The sequence below is a fragment of the Aptenodytes patagonicus genome, chromosome 7 (genome assembly GCF_965638725.1).
Source record: "Aptenodytes patagonicus chromosome 7, bAptPat1.pri.cur, whole genome shotgun sequence".
NCBI lineage: Eukaryota > Metazoa > Chordata > Aves > Sphenisciformes > Spheniscidae > Aptenodytes > Aptenodytes patagonicus.
The window spans coordinates 8,795,338-8,820,298 of record NC_134955.1 but is presented as its reverse complement, the minus strand read 5'-3'; the positions used below and the strand labels follow the sequence as shown (position 1 = coordinate 8,820,298).

Genomic DNA, 24,961 nt, shown 5'->3' with positions numbered 1-24,961 from the left:
CCTAAAATGTCTCATTAGCTAACTACTGTCCGCCGTGACGTCACCGGGGCGGCCCAGCCAATGGGGGAGGCGCTGGCGTGGATATTAAGGGAAAGTTAGTGCAAAGGCAGCACCCCTCTTTTGCTGTCATTGACATTTAAACTGTGTGGCAGGTTCTTGCGTGGAAATTGGCGACCGGAGCCGCCAGGTACCTCCTCCCGGCCGCGGGACCGCCGCGCCCGGGCCCTCCGCGCCCGCTGACAGGTAAAGTCTCCGCACGCCCCCCTCACCCCCGGCCGTTCGCCCCGACGCGGGGCCGCTCCCTACCGCCGGCCCGACGCGGGGGGGCCGGGCACCCCGACCCCGGGCAGCCGGGCACCCCCACCCCGCGGGGGGAAAGCGAGAGGAGCGGGCTGGACCCCCGCACAACAGGTGGGGGTGGGAGGGAGGGAGCGGCTCCGGCCGCTGCCCACCCGTCGGAGGGGGCGCCCCGGGGCGGAGGGGGCGGCCGGCGGTGCGATCCGCTTCCCAAACTTCCCCCCCGCGCGGGCGGTGCAGCTCCCTCCCCTTCCCCCCGCCCCGTGACCCGGGCCCTGCTCCCTCGCCGTTATCCCTCTCAGGTGGGGGGGGGGGGGGGGGGCAGCTGCAGGTTACCGCGCCCGTCGGGGGGCCCCGCTCCGCGCCCCCCGGGCCCTGGCGCAGCCGGCTGCCGGCTCGGGCCCCCGCCCCCCGGGCCGACTGGACGGGGCGGGAGCGGAGCACGGAGGGTCCGGCGCGGCGGGCCCGCACGCCCCCGCGGAGGGGCGCGGAAAGGCGGGCGGGCGGCGGGGCTGCGGGGAGGGGAGGCGGGCTGTCGTCGGGGGCTGCGTCCCAGCCGCCCTTCCCTGGGTAACGCCGAGGGCTCGCCGGTCGCCGCGGAGGCTCGGTCGCCCTGCTCGGGCTGGGGAAGGTCCGGTAGCCGAGAGGCGACCACTTCTCACCCCCCAAACTCAGGCTTTCCTTCCCAGCCCTGGGTGCCTCTGCTAAATCAGGGCGTCAGTGGGAGAGAGGGATACCCTAGAAAGGTCGTTCTTCCTCCGAAATAACACGCAACAAAATAACAGCGTAAAACCTAAAACACCGCTTACCTGTCCTCGAGCGTCTGCAAATATTCCTTGTGGTGCGTTAGCGGGAACGCTCCCTGTGATGCTTCGCTATAATATACCGGTAAATGGACATTCTCCTTCAGTAATAAATCAAACACCATCTATCTCAGATCCTCCTCCCTAATTAGAGATGTTTATTGGAGATGGTGTTTATCCAGCTGTCATGCCGAGAAAAAGCTGTGACATAATTACCTCTGACCAGATAGTCTTTTATATGCATATCTCGCTGACATATAAAGCAATCGGTTTGCATTTACAATGACAAGATCAAATGTTGATTTTAGCCGATATAATAATATTTCTGGTGATTAAATTCATTGAAATTCAACTTTCCGGCTCTCCAAATTACGAATCTTGCGATTTAAACTTTTTGTTTTAGGAATTAAATGAGCGGCTCCGCCAAAAGGATGGGCAGAGGGAAACATACCCTCCAAACTTGCCGCAGTAAATCCAATACGCCAGCTAAAAGAAAAAGAACCCTCGACCCCTCCGCCTAATAACAGGGTGGACGTGAATCCGAGGAGTTTCTCTAACGCTTCCTCGTGGTTTGCCAAATTTAGGTTTTGCTGCCAATTCGGGAGGCCAAGAGAGCCCGAGGTGGGGGAGAGGCGAGAGCGGGACCCCCCCTTAACCGCGTTATTTTTAAGCCCCGCACCTCGGCGGGGCCAGCGCGACGCGATGCGGGTCCACTTGGTTTCGTGGCATTGGCAGCGCCTGCGGAACCATCTGCGTGGGGCTGCGAGCGAGCCCTGATAAGCTCCGAATTGCTCTGTAATTGAAAATATATTTTTGGGAAAGGCTGGTTTTACAAATATCAAGGGTGTAGGCTTTTGATCCTTTCTGCTGCCTGTGTTCTCCAGTTGCTAATAAAACTCGCATTGAGCTCCTTAGTGGCTTGATTAACAGGCAGATTAACTGTTACTGGGGTTTTGAACAGCTTGTCCCAATCAATAGCATTTAAAAAGCCCGTCAGGATGCGCTGAGCTTCCACCCCCCCTTCTTTTCTGAAGGCTTTTCGAGCGGGTCCGGTTGCATGACACTTTTCACATATATATAATCAAAGGCTTTCTCGCACAGAAAGATGTATATTCGTCTTCCAGTTTCAGAGCGACTTCGGCAGGGTCCGGAAAGCCTTTTTTTTTTTTTTTTATCCTGCCACACAAAGCTGTGCCTTATGCAAAAGGCCGACATAACAGAGGTTAAATCGATTCCAAACTTTTTGCAGATTGTTTATAAACTAGAAAAGCTCCACTTAACTCAGTGTCCTGTGCATTATAGGTTTCAAACACTGTCTCTACATATACAAATAGGCATTAAGTGTCCTGAAGGCAAAGCATTGTAGTCTAAGACGTCAGGATTTGTGTATCTCTTCAGTTTTAGACCGAACTGGACAAGAGGACTTTAAGCATTTTTCTGGGTATTAAAAAAGGTAGTTTGCAGCCCAGATATTAATACAACGAGACGATACCGGAGTCTCTAACTCAGCACTTTCTGCTTTCAACACCTAACAAAATACGAAAGGGAAGCAAACGCTGCTGCTTTACACAAATTAATACCCAGGCACGAGAGCATGTAAAAAAGTGAAAATTATTTTAATTAGGAAAAACAAAACCAAAAAAAACCCCTTGCCATATATAATAGTTACTTACCTTTTTTTTATACCTTTTTTTTATTATGCCCATTTTTTTCTTTTTGTTTGGAAGAGTTAAAAAAAAAAAGAAGGGGGGGAGAAAAAACAGATGCAGAAAAATGCTAGTTACAGTAATCCTGTGCGGATTTTAAGTAGAAATCTTCAAAGGGTGTCTAAGTCCATGCCGAGAGCCGCGGCCGAGACCGCGGGGTCCCACGGCCACGGGGTCCCACGGCGCACCTCGGGCGGGCACGGGTGCCGCCGGCGCAGCTCTCATCCGTGGAAAGGGGAGGAGGTCTGCGCTTGCAGGAGGGCAGGGCTTTTGGGAAGGGGTAACGCCAAGCACCTCACAGCAGTGCTTCTCCTTTCGCCTAATTAAAAAGGCGAGCGCAGCATTTTTAAAAGTCGAAAAAACACTTTCCTAAAAAAAAAAAAAAAAAAAGAAAGAAAGAAAAAATAGAAGGAAAAGGAAAAACAGGCCGGCCGGGCGGGGAGGGCGGCAGCCTTCTCGGAAGGGCGAGCGGCGGCTGGAAAGCTGCAAGGTGAAAAAAAGGAAAAAGAAAAAGAAAAAGCAAAGCACGCATTTCCTTTGGAGGTATCCAGGCACGGCAGTCCCGGCAAGTCCTGTTTCCCCGGCTGGGCACCGCTGCCGGGGAACGCTGGGGCTGGGGGCGAGGGGGCGTCGGGGAAGGCGCGGCGGCCGGGGCCGGGCGGGCTGCCCGCTCCTCCGGGGGGGCGGGCAAGGGGTAAGCGGGCCGGGAGCGGGGTGGCGGTGGGGCCGGGCCGGTGCCGGTCCCGCGCAGCCCCTCTGCGCCCGCCGCCGCCGCCGCGGGCGGAGGTAAAATGGCGGCGCGGAGCCCGGCCGGACCCCGCGGGGCTCCGCGCCGGGACCGACCCGGCTCCGCGGGACGCGACGGGGCGGGCGGCACCGCACCGCAGCGCGCCGCTGCGCGCACACGCGCGCGCACCCACTCCGCGCGCATCCACGCGCGCACACAGACACGCGCGGCCCCCGGCGGCCCGCCCCGCTGCTCTTTCTTCCTCTCAACTTTCGCTCGGGGCTCCCGCTCCGCCGGCGCCCCCCCCCCCGCCCCCCCCGCCGTGACGTCACCGGCTTCACCCCTGCCCTCCCTCCCCTCCCCGCCCGGGTATTTTTTTTTCGGCCGGGGGGGGGGGCGTTTAAAGTTTTTTTGGGGGGAGGGAACACAAAGCCCGCTGCGCCCGAGGGGAAAATAGCAACAAGATTACGGCTGCTTTATTCTGGCGAGAAGGCGTAAGAAGGTGCTAATCCAAGGGATGGCTAATTGAGAGCTTGTAAAAATGATATTTGCCTGCGATTTCGGACAAAGTGGTTTCTCTCTTTTCCCCCTGTAACGCCCCGCGGACGAGAGTAAAACAAATTCACTCATTCGCTAGAGAGGGAGCGCAACAAGAAAAAAACAAAACAAAAACAAAGCAAGAGAAAAAAAAAACCCAAAGCAAAGCCCACGGACACGACTGACTTCACTCCAGAAAAAAAGACTAGATCCCGGCTTTTAAAATCCCTTTGGAGCCTCCGAGATTTGTGCGAGCTTACAAATTGCAGCCTCTTTCTCTCGCCTGCAGGATGCGTGCGGCGGGACGCCCGGCCTCGGCCACCGGCAACTAGGAGGGCAGGCGGGCTCCTTCGCGGGACGGCTCGCCGGGACTCACCCTGGAGAGGGGGACAAGCGGGACACCGGTTCGTACTTTGTTTCGGCCCTTGTTTCGGTTCTCTTTCGTCGCTCTGAAAGATCTCCTCGCCGCCCCTGAAACGATGTTTGGCCACGGGCAGGTTAACTTAGCGGCAGCTGATACTTTGGAAAGTTTTGGGGAGGAGGAGATGAGGCGAGCGCGGGGAACAGGGGGCTGCCGGGGGAGGGGGATCCTGCCCGAGCCCCTAGTTTTGGCAAAGCCCCCCTTGGGGTGCCACGCAGCCCCGCGGCCGGGCTCCCCCGCTCCTGCCCTGCCCTGCCTTACCTTCAGGGGAGATCCCATCACACCCAAATGCTCCCGTATGTCCATCGCGATGTTCGGCTCCGTCTCTATAAATATGCATGACTCGGGGAAAAAAAAACAAAACAAACAAACCCGCAGGTTGACTTAGGCCTGGACAAGGCGGCAAGAGCCGAGGTTGGCCCGGGGGAGAGGCCCCCGGCCCCTCGCCGCTGCAGGTGGGGCCGGGCCGGGGCCGCAGCCCCGCTCGGCCGGGTCCCGGGGCAGGAGCGCCGGCGGGTCTCCCTTCCCCGCAGCCTCCGAAGAAAGACTTTGCTCGGCCCGGTCCCGGCTTCAAAGGGAGGGCCGGGGGAGGCTGCCCGCCTCAGCCCCTGCCTCCCAGGGCCTCCCCGCCGGGCGCGGAGCGAGGGTGGCCATCGCGGCACCCCGGCGTCGGGGGAAGGGAAGCAATCGGCGGAGGGGAAGGCAGCAGTCTCTTAAGAGCCCATTTTGTGCTATTAGGGAGCTGTGGCAGCTTCTCGGCGGGACCGCGGATGACAGTGCATGACGGCCGGGCAGCCCATTATCCCGCTCCCATTGAGGCGCCCTTTCACTCACATGCAAACTCCTTGGCAGAGTCGTTTGTCTCCTCATTGTACTTTATTTAAGAATGCAATGGTTGTCAGGGCTTTTATTCAATTTCAAGATACTTTATTGATGAGCTTTGACTTTTAGCACTTTTCACATGTCAAGAGAAGTCAAGTGTATGCGGCTACGACTTCATTTTATGCTTTGCGCGTTCATACTCTCCACTTTCCGCGGTGGCTCTTGGAATTTCTTTTTCCTGTCCCTTCTCCTTTTTCCCTTTCTTTCCCCCAAGCCTTTTTTTTTTTTTTTTTTCCCCCACTGTGCAGACCCCCCCTCCTCCCTGGACCACTCGCCATAACCGATTGGGACACCCTGAGCTCGGACTGGTGCTTCCAGTGTAACCTTAAATGCATGCGCTGAGGGGTTGCTTTAGAGTTTACTGAGGTGTGTCTTAATAGTCCGGCATTCAACAAATGTACTTGTGGTGTGTGGTCAGAGCAGCAAAGTCATTTACTTACTTTCCCCCTCGAGTTTCTGGCAGCCAGTGAAGGGGCTCCCTTTGCAAAAGGCGGGGGGGGGGGGGGGGGGGGGGGAAGCCCCTTCAGCGGCCTGGCACAAAGCGGCGGCGCTGCCCAGCGCCCGGCCGCTGCCCGCCCCCGCCGCAGCCTGCGGGACACCCCCTCCCCCCCCCCCCCCAGCTCCTCCGTGGTCTCTTAAAAAAAAAAAAAAAACCCAAAACCAAAAAAAACCAGCCCGGCAGCCCTTAGTCAACAAACGGCACGTGGGAGAAGTTTGTGAGTGTTTGGTAAAGGACTCTTCAGGGCCTTTCACAAGAGCCCTCAATACACAAAGTAAATGGTGTATTTGCTCTGCTCTTTCCCGGCCGGGCAGAGCCTCCCGCTCCCCGGCGCTGGGAGCGGGGAAGGGGGGCTGCCGGCCTCGGGGAACTCCGGGCGATTCACCGCTGACAAAGCGCCTGTCTCCCAAATATTTATGTCTTTACCATTTGAATGTTATTTTCCCCTTATCTCCATTGTCGGACGGGAGCGAACTGTTTAAATGCAAATTGACCTTTCCCCCCCCTCCCCCGCCGCCATCCCCGACCCCCTCCCGCCCGCCCGCCCGCCCCCTCCCCCAGCCCGACCTGAAAACGCGCCGGTCCCCGGGACCCGGCTGGGAGGCGGCGGGCGCGGGGCCGGCGGAGCCCGGGGCCGGGGCCGGGGCCGGGTCCGGGCGGCGGGTGCGGAGCCGGAGCGGGGAGCCGGGCCCAGCGCATTCATATTCAAACGGCTGGGCCAATTGAGCCGTGCCGGGCGCCGGGCGGCCAATCGGCGGCGGGGAGGCGCTGGCGTCGCTTTGCATAAAGCAATATTTTGTGTGGGAGCGAGGGGAGCATTTGCATGTTGCGGAGTGATTAGTGGGTTTGAACAGCCAGCCCCGGCTCAGCCGCATTTCCCGCTCTGGTTAGGGCGCAGGGAGGAAGTGTTTTGCTGGAAGATGATGACAGAGGTCAGGCTTTGCTAATGGGCCAGTGAAGAGCAGTGGAGGCGAGGCAGAGACCAAGCGCACGTACATTAATACACTTGAACCATCACCAATCAGCATAGGTGTGCTCTGTCTCTCTCTCCCCACTTCACTCACACACTCTTTTATCTCTCGCTCTCCAGTCACTGACAGCCCATTTTATTGTCAATCTCTGTCTCCTTCCCAGGAATTCAAGATCACACAACCAGCAGCTTCAGTGGAGAAAAACTATTTTGCTGGCAACTCTTTTTAAAGCACCATCATTTCAAATCAGTGCGCTCTTAAACTGTTGACAGGAGCTTTGACAACAAGACAGGATGCCTCATAAAGGTGAGTCTGCTCATTTCTTCTCCCAACTTCTCCCTCCTTGCATTTTAGTATTTAGGCAGGGCTCTCGCTCTCTCCTCCTCTCTTTCTCTCTCTCGCTCATGTTCCCATTTGCATTCCGGAGAGCTTCCCAGGGAACTTTCCAGCCCAGGAGCTCACAAACTTTCTGCCTTTCACGTAAGCCCGTGTCCTCTGGAAAAGCTAAAGCATCTGACTCGGAAACCAATGCCAACACGAGCAGCAGTAATTCCCACGCAGCATTTGCCGGGCAGGGAGAACACAAGCGCCGGTGTCTTGTGTCGCCGATGCTGCCGGTACCCCAGCTCGTTGAGGCGGCGGGGGCCGGAGCCCGGGTCGGGACGGGGCCGTGCCTGCCGACCCGGGCGGCCGGCCGGGTCGGCAGGCACGGCCCCGTCCCGACCCGGGCTCCGGCCCCACGCCACGCCGCGTGGGAGGGAGGGAAGCGGCTCCTCGTTGCCCCGGGGCCGGCCCCGTCCGCGGCTTCTGCTTTGTGTTCCCGCGGTCTCGGTTAGGGAAGGATCACCCGAGATCGTGGGGGAAAAAGAGGGAGCGAGCGGCCGGGAGAGTTGCGCGGGGGGGGGGGGGGGGGGGAGGTGGTGGTGGTGGTGGTGGAAATAATATATCACATCCTAGGCCAAGTCAGCTCCCAGGCGCGGTACAGGCGGGGAGCTGAGCGGAGCTGAAGGGCTGTCAGCTTTAATCAGCCACCCGGGGATCTTCCCAACTTGTCCCTAGTGCCGGCAACTTTCCCAGCTCCGGCGCGGGAGAAGCGCCGGGGGCGCGGAGCCGCCCGCACCACGGGCCCCGCCGGGCGCCCCCGCACCGCCCCGTCCCTCCTCGGCACCGGGGCGCGCCGTGGTCCCGGTTTGGGGAAATTTTTTTGTGCCTTTTTAAATCGATATGCTTTAAATTTTTTTTTTGTCTTTTAAAAAACCCTAATCTCGCTTATTTCTGCAAGAGCCGCGTACTCGCCCCTTTGATCCCCCCGCCCTGCGATCCCCCACTATAGCAAAGCCTTTTTTTTTTTTTTTTTTTTTAAAGAAGTTGCAAACTCTTCGCCGTGCAAAAAAAAAGATTTGCTCCTGGGAAGTGCAACGATAGACTTGATTCTTTTTCCCCTCGCAAGTGCAATTGGAAAAAAAATCTGGATTTGAATTTAACCTTGTAACGCTTTGTACGGAGGTGTTACATGGACGCGCAGAGCAGGAATAATTTCAGGAAAGTTAAAAACAAACTTTCCCGAACGATTAAAGGTACCTGGCAGAGGCTGTTTTGGAAAACGACAACAACGTCCTAGAGAAGAAAAGTGACTGCATCTTCTCCATCTTAGGGACATAAAATAATAAAAGTGGCCCTTGACAGTAAATGTTTATAGCTGCTGACCTTTACCAACGCCTAATCGCAAACCGATTCGTTTTTATCTTTTTCTCATTTGCCCCGAGAACGCGAAACTTTGTCATCTTAACGTCTAATTACGGTTTCACCGGGAGAGGGGGGGGAAATGCTATCCGCCATCAGATTACACCAAGATTTCGAGATTAAAAACCGACTTGCAGATTAGGCCCGGCCTATTAGGACACGGCGAATTGCATTCCCTTCCTCGCTCGGGAGCTGGCCGTGTCCCGCCGGCCCGGGTGCGGGTCCCCAGGTCCCTGCAGGGGAGCACCGAATTCGGCTTACGGCAAGAGAAGGCGATTTTGCGATGGTGTTGCTTCGGGGTGCGGGTCCGCCGGACCTCGCCTGGGGTTGCCGGGCGGGTTGCTGGAGGCGTTAGAGAGTTGCTGAGCAGAACCACAGCTCCCTTGCCCCACACCTCCTCTTACCTTGCTGAAGCACTCGGCTACCCTCGCCCTCTATTGTAAAACGCTTTCGGCTGTGTTTGGGGTTTGGTTTGGTTTGGTTTCGTGTTTTTGTTTGGCTGGGTTTCCCCCCCCCCCCTCTCCTTTTTTATTTCCCCCCTTTCTTTTAAATCCACTCATTGTCATTTCTGAGGTCCGTGCTGGCAGAGCTGAGGGCTGGAAGTTTAATGGTGGCTTTCTGGATGGCTTCTTTAACCCCGTAGGCCCCACGTTTATGAGTTGTGCGTGAAATATGTCAGGAAATTGTGTCTGAAGAAGTGGGTTTCCCGTTCGGTGTGTGTCTATGCAGACGTGTTTGGTGTATTAAAGGGATGGCTTCACGTTCAGTTCAGCTGGAGGAGATATCGCCACGTCTCCATTGAAGTACAGTGTAGCTTGCTCTGCTGCTAATCAGGTAGCTCTCCAAAGAGCAGTAAATATTTACCAGTTAAAGTCTTCATGCTGCGAGAAAGTACTTGTTTGATGTTTATTTTTATGGATTTAAGATTACTAAAAGCTACTTAATAAATTATACCATGGCTAGTCCTGAATGGGGAAACGTGCCTCTTTGAATTCTCCGTCATATGCAGGAAGAGTAAAATTAATATTCATTATAGGCGCAAAAGAAAGGGAATGAGTATTTTTAGGCGAAAAAAAAGGGAGAGAAAATGAAGGCTGCGACTATTTCATTATTTTACCTCCTTTTTTTTAGCAACCCCCTTGAATGGGCTCTTTATTGTAATTGTCCCTCCCCAATTGAGCACCCCACTGAGCTGTTGTATCTTTTTACAACCCCTAACAACTCGCACCAGTAACACAATTACCGCCAGATATTTATAACGAGAAATTACTTTTCCATTTTCACCCGCGACGATTTCAAATAAATACATGGGGACGCATAAATAAATAAATAAGTGGCCCGGGGGGGTGGGTGGGGAGAGGGAAGGAGGGAGGGAAGGAAGGAAGGAAGGAAGGAGGGAGGGAGGGAAGGAAGGAAGGAAGGAAGGAAGGAAGGTGACGAGAGGAGGAGAGAGAGAGCGGGGGAAGGAGAGAGGGAGCGGGGGAAGGAGAGAGGGAGGGAGCGGGGCGGGGGGGAGAAAAAAGGCGCTGGGGACTGTCCAGGCGCTGGGTCAAGGCAGGCACTAATGAAGGGAGAAGGGGCTTGTTTCTCTGCTCTTTGTAAGTTGGAGGGTTGTTGGTCCGTTGAGTTGGGAAGCTGCGCGGCCGGTTAAGGAGCCTGGGTTTCTGCACTCGGGGTTTGGGTAGAGGAGCAGAATGGAGGCCATTGTTCGCTTTCTGTAGGCTTTGTTTAACAGTTCTCACCCCCTCCTGTTCTTACTTTTTAAAGCAGTGAGGCGAGGTAGACAGCGTGTGTCACAGTACAGTGAAAAAGGGGAAGATCTAAAGACCAAAAAAGAAGTTAATCACAAGACGGGGAGTTTGAGGGAGAAAAAGTTGCTAGTGCCGCGGGGAAAGGAAAAAATTAAATAACTCGAGGAAATACCCGGAGGTAAACATGGAGCCCCGCTCCCAGCACGCAGGGCAGCCGGCGGAGCCCCCCCGCCGCCGGTGCCCGCGCAGCCCCCGCGCAGCGCCGCCCGCCCCGCTCCGCTCCGCTCCGCTCCCCCCGGCCCGGCCCGCACGGCACACCTTCCCGGCGTCGCTCCACACTTCTTAATGTACTTCTTCTGCTTTGTCCTAGAGGGAAGACTTTAACTAGTGACACGCAGATGTGCGAGTCCCTAAATTGTATGAGAGGACAGTCCACCCCGCTTTCAGGCAAGTTTAAAAACATGACTTCGGACTCTCTTTGTGATTGTTGTCGCTCCACTTAATACACCACCTCAGCGAAGGGCACTAACGACGAGGCAATACGCCACCTGCATGCAATTAAAACGAGACACCACTTGGCGGGTTGCTTTTCTTAAAATTTTTCGCGTGTTAGGGATACGTATGTACATTTTTGCCTTGAGGTATTAAAGCCCCCAAATCCTTACACTAATCGGGGGAAGACGCCTGAGGATAACAAAGTAAGCCTGTGAGATATTAGCCTCTCTGCAGCTTAACCGTGTGCACTGCCTCCCCTGATTAACGCCTATTTTATCACTGATAGACTGCTATAGGCGAGCCCCGTGGGATACTGCTCTATCAGCCCAACATGCAGAACAGTAAGTGACTCCGCGCCCCTTCGCGGCCGCGGAGGGCAGGTGGGGGCGGCCGCGGGCGCGCAGGAGCGGGCAGGCAGCCCGGGGCCGAGGGCTCGCTTCGAGGAGGGGGAGGGAGGCGGCTCCGCCGGGCGCGGTGGCCCTTGCGCGGCCGGGAGCACCGCCCGCCCCGTCGGGGCGCGGATACCGCCGTGGGCGTCTTGGAGGGGCCGGGAGCGCCGTCACGGCTCCCGGGGCACCGGGACTTGCCCGGTTCGTGGCCCAGGCCCTGGCGTGTGTCCCGACCTGCTCCGCAGTGGGAGTTGGGCAGGAAAAAGCCACCACCGTGCTAGGTGCGGTTCCCCGCCACCTCCCGGTTTTATTTGCTTCCCGATTCCGATGTCTCTCGTGGATTATTAATTTTTTTTTTTTGCCTTTTTTTGGTTGTTGTTGTTGCTGATGTTGCTTAAGACCTCGCCGATGGGCCTGCGCGCCTCTCGGAGGGGAAAGGCGCTCGCACAACGCGGGAGCGCACGGACCCGGAGTCGGGCCCGGTGGCTGGCGGGAAGCGGCCTCTCCTTGCGCTCCGGCGGAAGGGGGCTGCGCGGAGGTCGGGGGGACGGGGAGTGAGGTCCCAGCCGGCCCGGAGCAGGCCCCATTTCCCCGGGACGCGCATTTTCTGCGGGGTGGGCTCCGCGCAGGAGCGCCGCGGGGTTGCGCGGGGGTCGCGCTTATTTTGCGCGTGTAGCGGCGGCGAGGAGCGCAGGCCGAGTTGCGCGGCCCTTGCGCGGGGCGGTCGGCCCCGACCCCGGTGCTGCTCCGGGACCCCTTTATCATCCCCCCGTTAGACCGGTTAATAAGTTGTCTCCCCCCGTGTGAGGAGCATCAGGAAAAACACAGGTTTTGGGGGTTTCTCAGAAAACCTCGGGTGGAGCTGTTTTTTTTTTCTTCTTTGCGCGGCCGCTGCGTGCGTGTCCGTGCGGTGTATTTTCATTTATCCCGAGAAAAAACTGAGCCTCGGCAGCCCGGGGAGGGGATTACCTGCGCCTCGCAGGGACGGCGGCGGCTGCCCTTGGCCGTGGCGTGCCGAGGGTTTATGGTAATGGGGAAATGCCTTCACTCGGCCGTTTGGGATCGCCACTGCAAAACGCAGAAAAGATATCATTCGGGTGAAGCCTTTATTTTGTTTAAAGGTCGCGGCGGGCTCTTCAGGCTTTGTGTTAATAACTCCTGGGTGTATATGGTGCAGAGCATCCAAATTGACACCATATGTTTTCCTATTAGATGACTAGCAATAGAATACAAGGCGCATAATCATTGCCACTGGGCGAGATCTACACCGCTCTCCAGGGAAATTATATAATGATTAAGGCTTAACCTTTTAAGTGAAACTTTGATTTTGCTTTCCCCGCTGCCGTTTTTTATGTCGGCGAGCGTCCCCCCCTGAAATGGGCTCCCCGCACGCATTGACCGGGACGGGGCGGGGGGGGGGACGACGACGGGGACGAGGGCTGGGAGGGGGGGACGGCCGCCGAGGGCCTGCGCCCCCCGGCCGCCCCCCGCCGCCCCTGAGCCGGCCCGCCCGCCGGGGCGCAGCCCGCCGCCCCCCGGGGCGCAGGCGGGGAGGGACGCGGGGCTCCTCTCCCCGCTGTGGGAAGCGCAGGTCGCAACGCCGGCCGCGCTGCTGGGCCGGGGCGGCAAATTCCCCAGCCCCGGTGTCACTTTGAATCCATTGCGCGGGGAGCGCGCCCCCTCGGTTGTGTCCGCGCAGAGCCCCCCGGCTACCTCAAACCGCAGCCTCCCTCGGAGGGAGAGCGAGTAGAGTTCAATCTAGTCTGAGTGATATCCAAATGCGGACAGAAAGGGTCGTTTTATCATGCTACTATTTGTCGTGACGATGCAATTTTCAAAAGCAGAGTACTGTCATAAAGTGACACGCCTGCCACAAGTGCTCCAACTGATCTTTTCAATTAGCCTTCCATGCATGATCCGGGGCGACTTCCGCCTATTTCCAGAAATTAAGCTCAAACTTGACGTGCAGCTAGTTTTATTTTAAAGACAAATGTCAGAGAGGCTCATCATATTTTCCCCCTCTTCTATATTTGGAGCTTATTTATTGCTAAGAAGCCTGGGCTCTTGGAGTCAATTTATCAGGAGGCTCCAAAGAGAGGAGAGCGGAGCGCGCGTAGAGCAGAGCTTCTCCAGGGAGACTTCCTCCAAAGCCTGGAGCTTCAGGTTGGGCATTGGCGAGGCAGCCTCTCGCTTTGCTTTTGGCGAAGCGAGCCGCGGCTGTGCGGATGCAGGCAGGCTTCGCCGGCTGTGGGGTTTGGGTTTTTGGTTTGGGTTTGGTTTTTGTTGGATTTTTTTGTTTTGTTTTCTGGTGGGGAGGAAAAGGAGGGGGGAAAAAAAAAAAAAAAGGCAAAGCAAGGAGGCAACCCAAGGGGATCCAGCCCGGAATATTCTGGGCTTTTGGGTTGGGTTTGGGGGTTCGCCGCTGCCGCGGGTTTTGCAGAGGGGGAGTGCTGGCGAGGGCACCTCTCGGAACCGCGGTGGCTCTCGGGGAGCGGCGGGCGAGGACGGGGCCGGGGCCGGGGCCGGAGCCGGAGCCGGGCCGGGCGCGGTCGCCCCTGAGCGGGCGGAGCGGAGCGGCGGCGCTGCGGGGTGCTGCGCGGCGGGGCGCGGAGAGGAGCGGCGCGCTCGCTCGCTCCGCGGGGTCTGCGCGGGCGGGAGCGGAGGGTGCTATGGTGGGCGCTGTGCTTCCCGCAGGTCACAGCGGCGTGAACCAGCTCGGCGGGGTGTTCGTCAACGGGAGGCCGCTGCCCGACTCCACGCGGCAGAAGATCGTGGAACTCGCTCACAGCGGCGCCCGGCCCTGCGACATCTCCCGGATCCTGCAGGTGAAGGCGGCGGCGCCCCCCGTCCTCCCACCGCTCCGCTCCGCTCCGCTCCAGAGCCGCTTTGTCCACCGCTGGCCGCCAAGGCGCTAATTGCCGACCCCCCCACACCCACCCACCCACCCACCCACCACCGCCACCGCCACCGCCACCCGCCTTCCAGCCTAATAAAACGATCCATCTGCTTATCTCGATTGTTGCTGCAAATAGACCTTCCTACGCGTGTATATATATCTCTCTCTACCTTTTAAAATATTTTAAATTTTTTTTTTGTTCCCCTTTATTTCCATCCGGTGATAACCTGCACTCTCGTTACAGTTAGTTCGCTGTAATAAACTGAATTATACGGCTCGGCATAATTTCAGTTTTCTCTCCTTCCCCCTTTCCCCCCATATTTACTTATGATTTTGTGAGATTTGTATGCATTTGGCGTGGCTTGCTGCTTTTTTATTTTTACCTTTTTTTTTCTTCCAAAAAACCGAAAAAAAAAAAGAGGAAAAAGAAAAAAAAAAAAAAAAGAAACCCCCTCAAAGCCACGCTGTTTTAGCCCGGAGTCTGTCTTTACGGACGCTAACGCGACCTGGCGCAGCTCAGGGGTACATTGTAAATGCAGGTCTTGATAACCCCTCGCTCACCCTGTCCCCCGCAAGTACTCTGTCTAAGAGCAGTGAGGACGATGGAGACTAGTCTGGCTTAGCTATTGTTCGCATTTAAGGCGTATTTTAACATTAATACTAAAAGAATTACGTTTTGACCAGATTTTTTTTCTTCCAAATGTTTTTAAAGTATCACTTTTGTAGAGGGTAGGGCCACGAATGTAATTTTTTTTTTTTTTAAGAAAAAAAAGACTCGCTAAGTAAGTTCTCATACCATTTAAGGTATATTTTTGTGTTATAGACCCATGCAGATGCAAAAGTCCAAGTGCTGGACAATCAAAACGTAAGCTTGTCATTGTTTAATGCATACTTAAACAATTTTATTTTTGTCTTGAAATTATTAATAATGTGATTTTCTGTCCGCTTCCCTATCCAGGTGTCGAATGGATGTGTGAGTAAAATTTTGGGCAGGTATTACGAAACTGGCTCCATCAGACCCAGGGCAATCGGAGGTAGTAAACCGAGAGTAGCGACTCCAGAAGTTGTAAGCAAAATAGCGCAGTATAAACGAGAGTGCCCCTCCATCTTTGCGTGGGAGATTCGAGACAGATTACTATCAGAGGGGGTCTGTACCAACGATAATATACCCAGTGTAAGTTCATGAAAAAAACCTTGCTGTGTGCTGTGTACAATGCTGGGTAGCCGTAGCGAGCCTCTGCTTCCTTTGTTTTGATATCAGATGAGAGGATAGCAGGTTCACATCATTTGCATGTGGCAGGGTCAGACGCATTTTTTCGTACAGAATCTGACAAATGCCTTTAAGGAGGGGGAAAAAAATAAAAATATGCGGGTCACCCCTGCGCCCGGCGCCTCAGGACTGCGAGCATCAGTCGAAGCCATCACTCTGGTTTTGCAGGGTTGGGTTCGGGGCTTTTTTTTTTTTTTTTTTCTTTCTCTCCCCCCCTCCCCCCCCCGTGGTTTGTTTGTTTGTTTGCACCACCACCAGCAGTAAGCGAGTCAGGGCGGCTGGGACACGGCGGTTCGGGGCGGCCGCAGCGCGCAGCCGGCGCTCGGGGAACCCCTGACTTGCGCCCAGGTCGAGCCGCCCGCGGCGCGGAGGGGTGCGGGGGTTGCGCGGGTGGCTCGCGGGGAGCGCGCTACCGCACTACCATTGCCTTTCCTGTCCTTTGCCTTCCAGGTGTCGTCGATAAACAGAGTCCTACGCAACCTGGCTAGCGAAAAGCAACAGATGGGTGCCGACGGGATGTACGACAAGCTAAGGATGCTGAACGGGCAGACGGGGACCTGGGGGACCCGGCCCGGCTGGTACCCCGGCACCTCGGTACCCGGGCAGCCCGCCCAAGGTAAGGGACAGCCCGGCCGCCGCTCCCCGGCCCGGGGCGGCTCGGCCTCGCCCGGCGGAGGTGGCCCCGACGCGGGTCCTCCTCGTCCCCTCCCCGACCGCCGCCGCCGCCGCGCTGAGGGCGGCGGGCAATTTTCTCAGGACGGTGGCTGCGGGCGTCCCTCCCGCCGCCTCCCCGGGCGGCTGCGGGCAGGTGGGTGGCGGGGGCCGGCGGCCGGGCGGGCTTCTAGCCCCGTCCCCGGCCCGGCGGCGGGCAGGGGAGCCCGGGAGCAGCCGCTGCCAAAGCCGCGGCCGCCGAGCTTGCGGCGCCGGCAGCCGGGCGGGTTCCGGGGCTGATCCTTAACCTGGCCCATCAGCCCGGTAATTAGGGCTCCTGCTCCCCGCCCGGGCCGCCTTCCCGCGCCGGGGTCTCCAAAGCCGGGGAGATCGGTAACTATCTCCGTAGGGCTGATTATAGTTCCTCCTCAATGGACCCGAAACAACTTTGTAAATATAGGAAACTGTTTATCCTGAAGATTAATAGGTATTTGTTGTAGGAATGACAAGGGGATAATATGAAGGATAATGGGATGTTACGTTACATACTTAAGATGGTTAATGGCTTCTTTTTGAATACGGGCTCTGTTGATGCTCAGCTCTCTCCCTGGCTGTGGTCATTCCTTTAGAAGAGGTGTCTATATACAACAACCTGCTTTTTGTTTTCACCCCGCAAGGAAAAAAAAATCGGTAACAGTGTGCGGAATATCTGGTACAAAGGATGTTTCTGTCACACGCAAGAATTTGTTATGGGAACAATTCTGTCGCTATGTAATTGCTCATTAGAGATCGTTTTGTTTCTCATTAAGGCGACATGAATAAGCGTCTAGTTGAAGGAGACAGCTGTAGAAATGTTCCACAGGAGACCTCTGGACACGATATGGCACCGCTTGCCAATTAGACATGTCAGTTTTAAGAGAAGAAAACAATCTATGAAGGACACTAGAAAGATAGAGCGGAGCCCTCGTTTCCCCCCACCTCTACTTTGGTGTTTTGTTGGTTGTTTTTTTTTTTTTTTTTTTTAAATTTTGTTTTGCCCGATGTCCCCCCTCGGAGCCGGGACTGACCCTACCGACAGCCGCCCGCCGGCTCGCCCCTACCTGCGGCGCCCGGGGCCGGGCGGGGGCTGCCCCTGCCCCGCTGCCAGCATCCCTGCCCGGGCCGGGGCCGGTCGGGCGGCGTCGGGTCTTTCAGTCCTCCCTTCTCTGCCCCGCACCCGAGAGCCAAACCGCGGAGCGGTGCGCTGCGGAGGGGAGGGCAGTTTCCGCCCGTGCGGATCCAAACGGCCCGGGCGCCCACCGTTCCCGCCGGGTTTTTTTTTTTTAAGAAAAAGCGTTAAACGGAGGAATTTAGGGCGCCCCCCTGCCTGCCCTCCCCGCCGCAGAGCGGTGTCCCCGGGCCCAGCTCCGCGCGGTGTGCGCGGGTGCGGCGCGGTGCGGGCACACCTGGGGCCGGGCGGCCCTTGGCCGCCCCAGCGCTGCGGCGGAGGCGCCTGTGCCTGGGGGGCGGGTGTCGGCGGAGCTGCTGGGGGCTTGTGGTGACCCCCCCCCATCCCCCCGTGGCGTGGGGATGCGCGCAGTTTCCACGGGGGAGCGCGGGCCCCGGGGGGGGAGCGTGCCGAGGCGGGAGGACCCCGGGAGCCCTCTCCCAGATTGCCACGGAAATAAAGCGGTGCGGAGCGGTGCGGCTCGGGGCTGGGCTGGTTCGGGCCGGGGGTGCGTGTGTGCGTGGGCAGGAGAGGCGAGGGGGAGGCAGGCAGGCACTTAAAACATCCGCATCGCAAAATTAAAATTAATAAAATGGATTTCCTCTGGAATATTCATGCTCCCTCTAATGTTTTTCCCTCGCAGGGGTATGTTACTGGATTTTAAGAGTCCATTACTCAAAAAGCATAAGGCGAGGTTAGGTCTCAGAGGGGTACAAATATGGTCTCAATCTGATAAACGCCATGCAGCAGTGAATAAAATAATGGATACATGAGGGCTGACAGAACAAAAAGAGACATCTCTATCCGGGAGAAATTCTCCAGTGATTTAGTGGTTTTAGGGATCACCGAGACACTGTTTCTTATCTCCCCCCCCCCCCCCCCTTATAAGACTAAAGCCTTCTATAGGATTTAGACACTTTCTCTTTCAACAGATGCTACAATGTTTTGATCCCAGCTCTATAGCTGAGAGGTGCCGCAATTGGTTTGCTATCTTTTTTTGCTTGTTTTCCGCCTCACTGATTAAGACACTAAGAAACTAAGGAATGATTTTATTTCCCAGCGTCTTTTTTTTTTTTTTTTTTTTTTTTTTTTTTTTTCTTCTTCCAGGAAACAAATCCTATACCCAGCGTCAGATGGTCTGGCTATAGGATAATAGGGACGGACATTCACTCGCTTTCTTACGGATTAGGTCTGGAAGGTGGAACAGTCCTATTGAGATGGCTCCTTTTAGGGGCTTTTTAAAAAAAAAAAAAAGGGGGGGGGCTTCTATAAAGAAGATATCCTAATTGTCCGGCGCGGGGGTTTAAATAATCATAAGCGAGTTGAGGTGAAACTTTTAGCTGGCTGAAAGGCTCCCGGTTTGGGGGAAGACGGGGAGCGCACCGAGACGAGGCTGCAAAAAACGTGGCTTCAAAAGTTTAAAAAAAATAAGTGTGGAGGCGGGGGGGGGGGGGGCAAGGGGGGCGCCCGGTTTGGGCCGGCCCTGGGAAGGGCGGGCGCGGTCCCGCGGGCGCCCTCCGCTCCCCGGCAGAGGCAGGGCGCGCTGCCGAGCCCCGGCGGCGCGGGGGGCGGCCGGCCATCCCCGCCGCGTTTGGGCGGCTCCCCCCTCTCCCCCCCGCCCCCCCCGCCTCCCCTTCGCCCCCCGGTCCGTGCCGTGCCGGTCCGTGCGGACAGTGATGGATGAGGGCGGTGGCGGAGGTTAGGCGGCGGCCCCCGCGGCGGGCGGGCGCGGCCCCCGGCGCTGCCACCAGCGCTTGGCAGGGCGGCTGCCCCGCCGCGGCGGCGCTCCCCGGGCTCGGCGGCTTTGTGTGCCCCTGAAAGGCGGCACCCCCCCCCCCCCCCGGCTATTCACCCGCCGCCGGCCGCCTCAATGGGGCTGCGGCCGCCCATATGGTGACCACGGCCGCTGAATCCCTGTGTTTAAATGGGGGAGAAAGTTCGGGTTTTAAAACATTTCAAAGTGGTTGAAAGGGTCCCACCAGATCCTGTCACAATTCCCCCCGAGCTTTGAAGGCCGGGGCCATTGTTCGCCGATTATAAATGATATTACTTTAAAGTTGATTTCCCACAATATTTAAAGGATGTAGCGGGAGTGTCGCTATTTATTTTTGGCGTAACTTTTCAAGGGAATTAGCATAAGTAGCCCATGCGTCCCTCATCCCATCTCCCCCTTTATGCGACATCAAAACGCCTCGAAAAATATGCTTTGAAAGGCGAGGGAGAGCTAATTTAGGGACGACGACTTCTCTGCCTCGACAGAAACGTCCGTTTCTTTCGCCCCCGGCGGCCCGGGGTGCCTGCAGAGCCCCGCAAAGCCGGCCGGACCCGGGACGCGTCCTTGGCACCGCCCGACAGGAGAGCACAATGAAACTTTCCCCTGTTTAATGACAGAAATTACATTAAAAGTGGTGGAAATGCCCTAATTAAAAATGTACCGCTTAAATGATATGCCAAACGTTCAGCTGCAGAAGAGCGTATTTAGCTAGTTAGTGAACTCGCTACTATTTCTTTTAAAATTACATGTTAAAATTTTAAAAGAAATCTTACTTTTCTCTGGTGCAACACATTACAAAGAATGGACAGTCCTTTTATCTAAATATAAAATTCCATTTTCAGCAATTATAGCCTGTTCTTGGTGATGATATAATTACAGCTGTGCTCAGTAATAGGTGTCAAGGCAATGCACACTCATACAATAGTTGAATAAAACTGCAGAACAATGCAGGCACTTCTAAATTCACAACCTTTAAAATGAAATTGACTGTGCAGAATTCAAATAAAAACTGGATAAATATTTTTTAAAAAAGATTACAAGCTTGGTTTGGTTTCTTAATAGCATTTTCTGCAAACCTATCAACATCTAATTGATTAGATAGGAATTACTGATTATAGATAATCTGAAATACTGAACATCACTATTTTAAATATAGCAATAGGTAAATAAATGCAGCAGACAGAGGAGACTGCCATGGCACTTCAGCAGCGGTTCAGGGAAAGAATCACTTTCAGGGGAAGTATTTTTACGCGGTTTTTATTCCAGAGGAAAAACAAAATGAAATTAAGACCAGGCGATCGTAATTCCTCATCTCCGATGTTTACGATAACGCTGGAAACTGAAATGTTTCCGTGTTACCCGTGTCATTAGCGCAATGTTGCTTTGATACCCGAGACGTTTTTAAGGGAGGGTGTCAGCAAACATGGCCGAACTTGTTTCCAATCGCGTTATTTCTCTGATAGGGATCTTAAAACAAGGGTACCTGCGTTTCACTTTCCGACTCTCGGTTCTGCAGATGGCTGTCCGCAACAGGAGGGAGGAGGGGAAAACACTAACTCCATCAGCTCTAATGGAGAAGATTCAGACGAGGCCCAAATGAGACTCCAGCTGAAAAGAAAGCTGCAGAGAAATAGGACATCCTTCACCCAAGAGCAAATCGAAGCCCTTGAGAAAGGTGAGTGACATTTTCCTACGGCTGAATCAGGAGAAAAAAGCAAAATGTGCCCTGCCTGTATTAAGAGCTGAACGGAAACATGGCATTCACGTGCCTTATATATATGTATATAGTGTAAGTCCGTGGCTCCCTCCATGCTCTTTTATTCATTGAGCTCCAAATATTCATCGATGGCTGCGGTATGCACCGAAAAGCTGTTAAAAGGTTTTCAAAGGGAACGCACTCAGGGCACAGATCATACCGAAACATTGGTGTTACACCCCGGGCTCCTCTCATGGGGGATAAATCTCCTCCTGCCGACTGTGCCACGTCCCCGGCCGGGCCGCATTGCCGTACACCAGGAAGGCGAGGGCTGGCAGCTGGGGCTGGCAGCAGCCCTCCGTGCCTGCCCCCCACGCTCGCTCCCCATCCCCAGCGCTGCTGCTGCCCGGGGCTGGGAGCAGGTGCCCTTTTCCCTGACTGGCCTGGGCGCACCTCACCTCTGACCCGCTGCGGATCTTTGTTCTTATTTTCCGCTGTTATTTAGCGACGTGCCATTTTGCTTCTTGGTGACAGGGTCAGAGCTGCCTTGGGGACCCCCTCAGCAGAGGCAGAAGCCCTCACTGCTTCTTGAAAGATGCAGCATTGCACCCAAGCCTGCCTATCCCCTTAGCGATATTCCCCAGCAGGCAAGGCGTCCTCCTTCCTAACACACACACACACACACACACGAAGAAAGCTCAGCTTTGCCTTTACAGCGATGTTTCTTAAGAGCATTCAGAGCATAGGCAGTGCAGGAACGACTCTGACTTTACAGTCAGCCGCGTTAACTCTTTGCAACTAATGCAATAATATTTCCTTCTGCAGAATTTGAGAGGACCCACTATCCCGATGTGTTTGCAAGAGAGAGACTAGCTGCTAAAATAGACCTGCCTGAAGCAAGGATACAGGTACTGAGTTGCTGTGCGATTATGACTATTATTATTTTTACTACTACTATTCTAATTTTGTTATTCCTGGCTTCTCAAAGCACAGGGCAGCCCCTATTTACGAGTGGGTATTTGTCCATCTCCTCCTTCAGGAAAATAACAGCAGCTGGGGTTTGCTTTCACACGCTGCTTTGCTATGCTCCAAGCCAGCTTTCTATCAGCATGGCCTTGAGTTACGTGGGGGAGGCCCCACGCCTCTAGTCCTTGTAAGGAGACTCATGTCTCTCAAACGCTGTATTTTCAGGTGTGGTTTTCTAACAGAAGGGCCAAGTGGAGAAGGGAAGAGAAGCTGAGGAACCAGCGAAGACAAGCCAGCAACACTCCCAGCCACATTCCCATCAGTAGTAGTTTCAGCACAAGCGTTTACCAGCCGATCCCACAACCGACCACCCCCGGTAATGCCACCGACCCGCTCATGTTCATCCATCCTCTTGGGAAAATGAGACTCTGAGACTGTATCGCCAATTGTAATTGTGGTTAAACTAATGTGTTCATCTATCTGTCTATTCTATTATAGTTTCCTCTTTCACATCAGGTTCCATGTTGGGCAGAACGGACACGGCGCTCACAAACACGTACAGTGCGCTGCCGCCCATGCCTAGCTTCACCATGGCCAATAACCTGCCTATGCAAGTAAGTCCAGCGCTGCCACCACGGCATGATGCTCCCTCGGGACTCGGTGGCCCCTGGGGTGTGTGGGAGCGTGGGGGCTCTTCCTCCCCAGGACAGGGGGTTATGGAGTCAAACCACACTGCAGGGAAACTGGGACCAAAAGCTTCCCCGGCCTCTGGAACGATGCCCTGTTTTGGGAGAATCACAAGGGAAAGGGCACTGTAAGTCCTGGTGCTCTGACAAGCCCTTTTCCCAAATTCTGAAAGACAAAGGTCCTCAAAATTACAAGGCAATAAATCTGGGCTGAAAAAACCCTTTCTGGAAAAAAAAAAACCCAACCAAACCCCTGCAGTTAACCTATGGAACTCACTGGTGCAGTATTGTGGAAATTGCCACCCAAATAAGCTGCTGGAGGCATCCAACCTTCTCGGTGTATCTCGGCGTAGATAACGTGGCGGTGGCGCATTAGGAACACCTGAGAAAGGGAAGGATGTGATTAGCATCAGTGGTTATGCCAGCTAAGCCAGAATTGCAAGAGCTGTCAATCCTCATGCCTGAAAGCATTAGCTGATCACCAGCTGGGTTAGGAAGAAATCTATTCCTTTGGGGTCTGTTTCTATAGACCTTTCAGATGCAAAATTCCTCCTTTTTTAATGATGGGGTTGGCCTAGGAAGGTGCTGGCCAATTACGGGAGTTTTACAGCTTTGTCTGAGGCACACAGCATTGACCACTGCTGGAGACAGGCGAGCAGATTAGAGAGCCTGACTCCTTCGCTGCGGCAATTACTATGTTACTAATTGCTGAACCAAAATTAACCAAATAAAGTTAGAGTCTCGCAAGTCCACGGAAAGAAATGACGATGGCTAGGTCGCTATTTCGTGACGTTGGAGGCCGGCGGCGCCGTTCCCGGCAGCAGGCTGAGAGCAGATGACAAAAGATCAAAAGGCTGATACGGGAGGGGACCCTTGGGAAAGCAGGAGGCCCCTGATTCACCGCCGGGCACCTGGGCAGGGACCTGGCATGTGTGAGCCGCTCTGGAAAGTCCTGCCTACATGGCCACCATGGTGTGATGGCCACGCGATGTCGGAGCGGGAGATTTGGCAGCTGAACCGTCGGCATCTCCCTGCAGACGCGGGGTGTGTTGCTGGTTCTCCTGGAGCACAGCGTGTGTGCTTAGCAAGCGAGGCTGTCAGTATTTTCGGAGGCGGCGTGTGTCGTGAAGCTCATTTTTGCTTGTGTACGCTGCTCCTGAGGGCTGGCACATCCATCCAGAGAAGCGTAACGTGGTGTTTACCTCGGCTGATACTTAACGCTGTTTTGTCCTTTGCTCCCATAGCCCCCGGTACCCAGCCAGACCTCCTCCTACTCTTGCATGCTGCCCACCAGTCCATCGGTGAATGGACGGAGCTATGATACATACACCCCTCCTCACATGCAGACACACATGAACAGCCAGCCGATGGGCACCTCTGGCACCACTTCCACAGGTGAGTGGCCCCCCCGCCTTTTTGCCAGCGCGGCTTCCTTGCTCCGGCCATCCGTTTTTTCACATGTATTCACTGGGAAAGGTGTCTCTGTCGGGTTTAGTAGCTGCCGAACCGGGCAGAAGACAAAAGTGTATAACCTTGTGGGCTAGAGCAGAAAACCTGATTTTTAAGCTGCTGCTGAAGGGGTAGATGAAAGATGGCTGACTAACAGAGGTGGCATTTGAATAGCGGTGCAGTGGAAAGCTCTTCAGTGAGGCCCTCATCCCGCAAAATCTTCCCTGTATAATTAAATTCTGAAGCAGCATTTATTTCAACGTTAGATTTCAGTGGAGCTACTCACACCCGAGCGTGTTTTTACCGTGCCTGTGTCAGAGGCTATTTTTTGCTAAAGATTTGAAGTTATCGGAAAGGCAGGTAACCCGTAGAAATATTAACCTATGCATAAGAAGGCAAAATAGGGTGAAAAAGGGTAAGTGTCAGCATAAGCAGGAGCAAGCCAGACACATTTAAAAAGAATAGAAATGTTCAGTGTATTTTGGGCGGAATTCCCAATTGATACAAATGAGCCGAGGCTCTGGCATTTATCTCAAAGCATGACAGTTTATTTATAACAACAAATCAGTGAGATGTGCATAGGTTTTTGAAATATACCCCCCCACACCTGATTCTGCAGGCTGGTAGATGGTGAGATTTAATACTTACCAGAATACAAGCACAAATCTGTGAAACTGTAAAGCAAATATTGTGCTATGTATAGAAAAACTAAAATATCCATTTCCCCCCTCAATTTTCAGGTCTCATTTCCCCTGGAGTGTCAGTTCCAGTTCAAGTTCCTGGCAGTGAACCTGATATGTCTCAATACTGGCCCAGATTACAGTAAAACATGTGTTAATTCCGTAAATGACTATATGGACAACAGTTGGATGTTCAGCAGTATTTTATAAAGGAAGAATGGCTCTCGGAGTACTTCTGTACTGCAACTGTGCCCTATGCTGAAACACATGGAAAAGACTTTCACATGGACCTTTGTACACTGAAGGCATTGTATCAGTTGGAACAAATCTTCATTTTGGTATCCAAACTTTTATTCATTTTGGTGTATTATTTGTAAATGGGCATTTGTATGTTATAATGAAAAAAAAAAAAGAACAATGTAGACTGGATGGATGTTTGATCTGTGTTGGTCATGAAGTTGTTTT

The 24,961-nt window shown here is 54.7% G+C and overlaps 1 protein-coding gene across 7 annotated transcripts; it reads left to right on the top strand.

The window, feature by feature from the left end:
• Window positions 1-4,435: 4,435 nt before the first annotated feature.
• On the top strand, window positions 4,436-24,704 carry PAX6 (paired box 6). 7 transcript variants are annotated; one of them, XM_076343359.1, is made up of 12 exons: window positions 4,436-4,474; window positions 7,007-7,149; window positions 13,916-14,046; window positions 14,941-14,982; window positions 15,076-15,291; window positions 15,838-16,003; window positions 20,536-20,694; window positions 21,541-21,623; window positions 21,907-22,057; window positions 22,180-22,295; window positions 23,612-23,762; window positions 24,557-24,704. In XM_076343359.1, the coding sequence occupies exons 2-12, from the start codon at window positions 7,137-7,139 to the stop codon at window positions 24,640-24,642; spliced, it is 1,314 nt and encodes a 437-aa protein (XP_076199474.1). In that variant the 5' UTR covers window positions 4,436-4,474; window positions 7,007-7,136; the 3' UTR covers window positions 24,643-24,704. The 7 variants fall into 7 exon arrangements, with proteins under 7 accessions (XP_076199474.1, XP_076199477.1, XP_076199473.1 ...); XM_076343358.1 differs by lacking the exon at window positions 4,436-4,474 and adding an exon at window positions 6,849-6,902; XM_076343361.1 differs by lacking the exons at window positions 4,436-4,474; window positions 7,007-7,149 and adding exons at window positions 10,769-10,784; window positions 11,119-11,173 and having other exon boundaries at window positions 22,198-22,295.
• Window positions 24,705-24,961: the final 257 nt, after the last annotated feature.

Coding starts and splice junctions, on each gene's coding strand:
- PAX6 (XM_076343359.1), top strand. Junction 14,047..14,940: donor ACATCTCCCGGATCCTGCAG/GTGAAGGCGGCG, acceptor TTTGTGTTATAG/ACCCATGCAGATGCAAAAGT. Junction 16,004..20,535: donor ACCCGGGCAGCCCGCCCAAG/GTAAGGGACAGC, acceptor TCGGTTCTGCAG/ATGGCTGTCCGCAACAGGAG.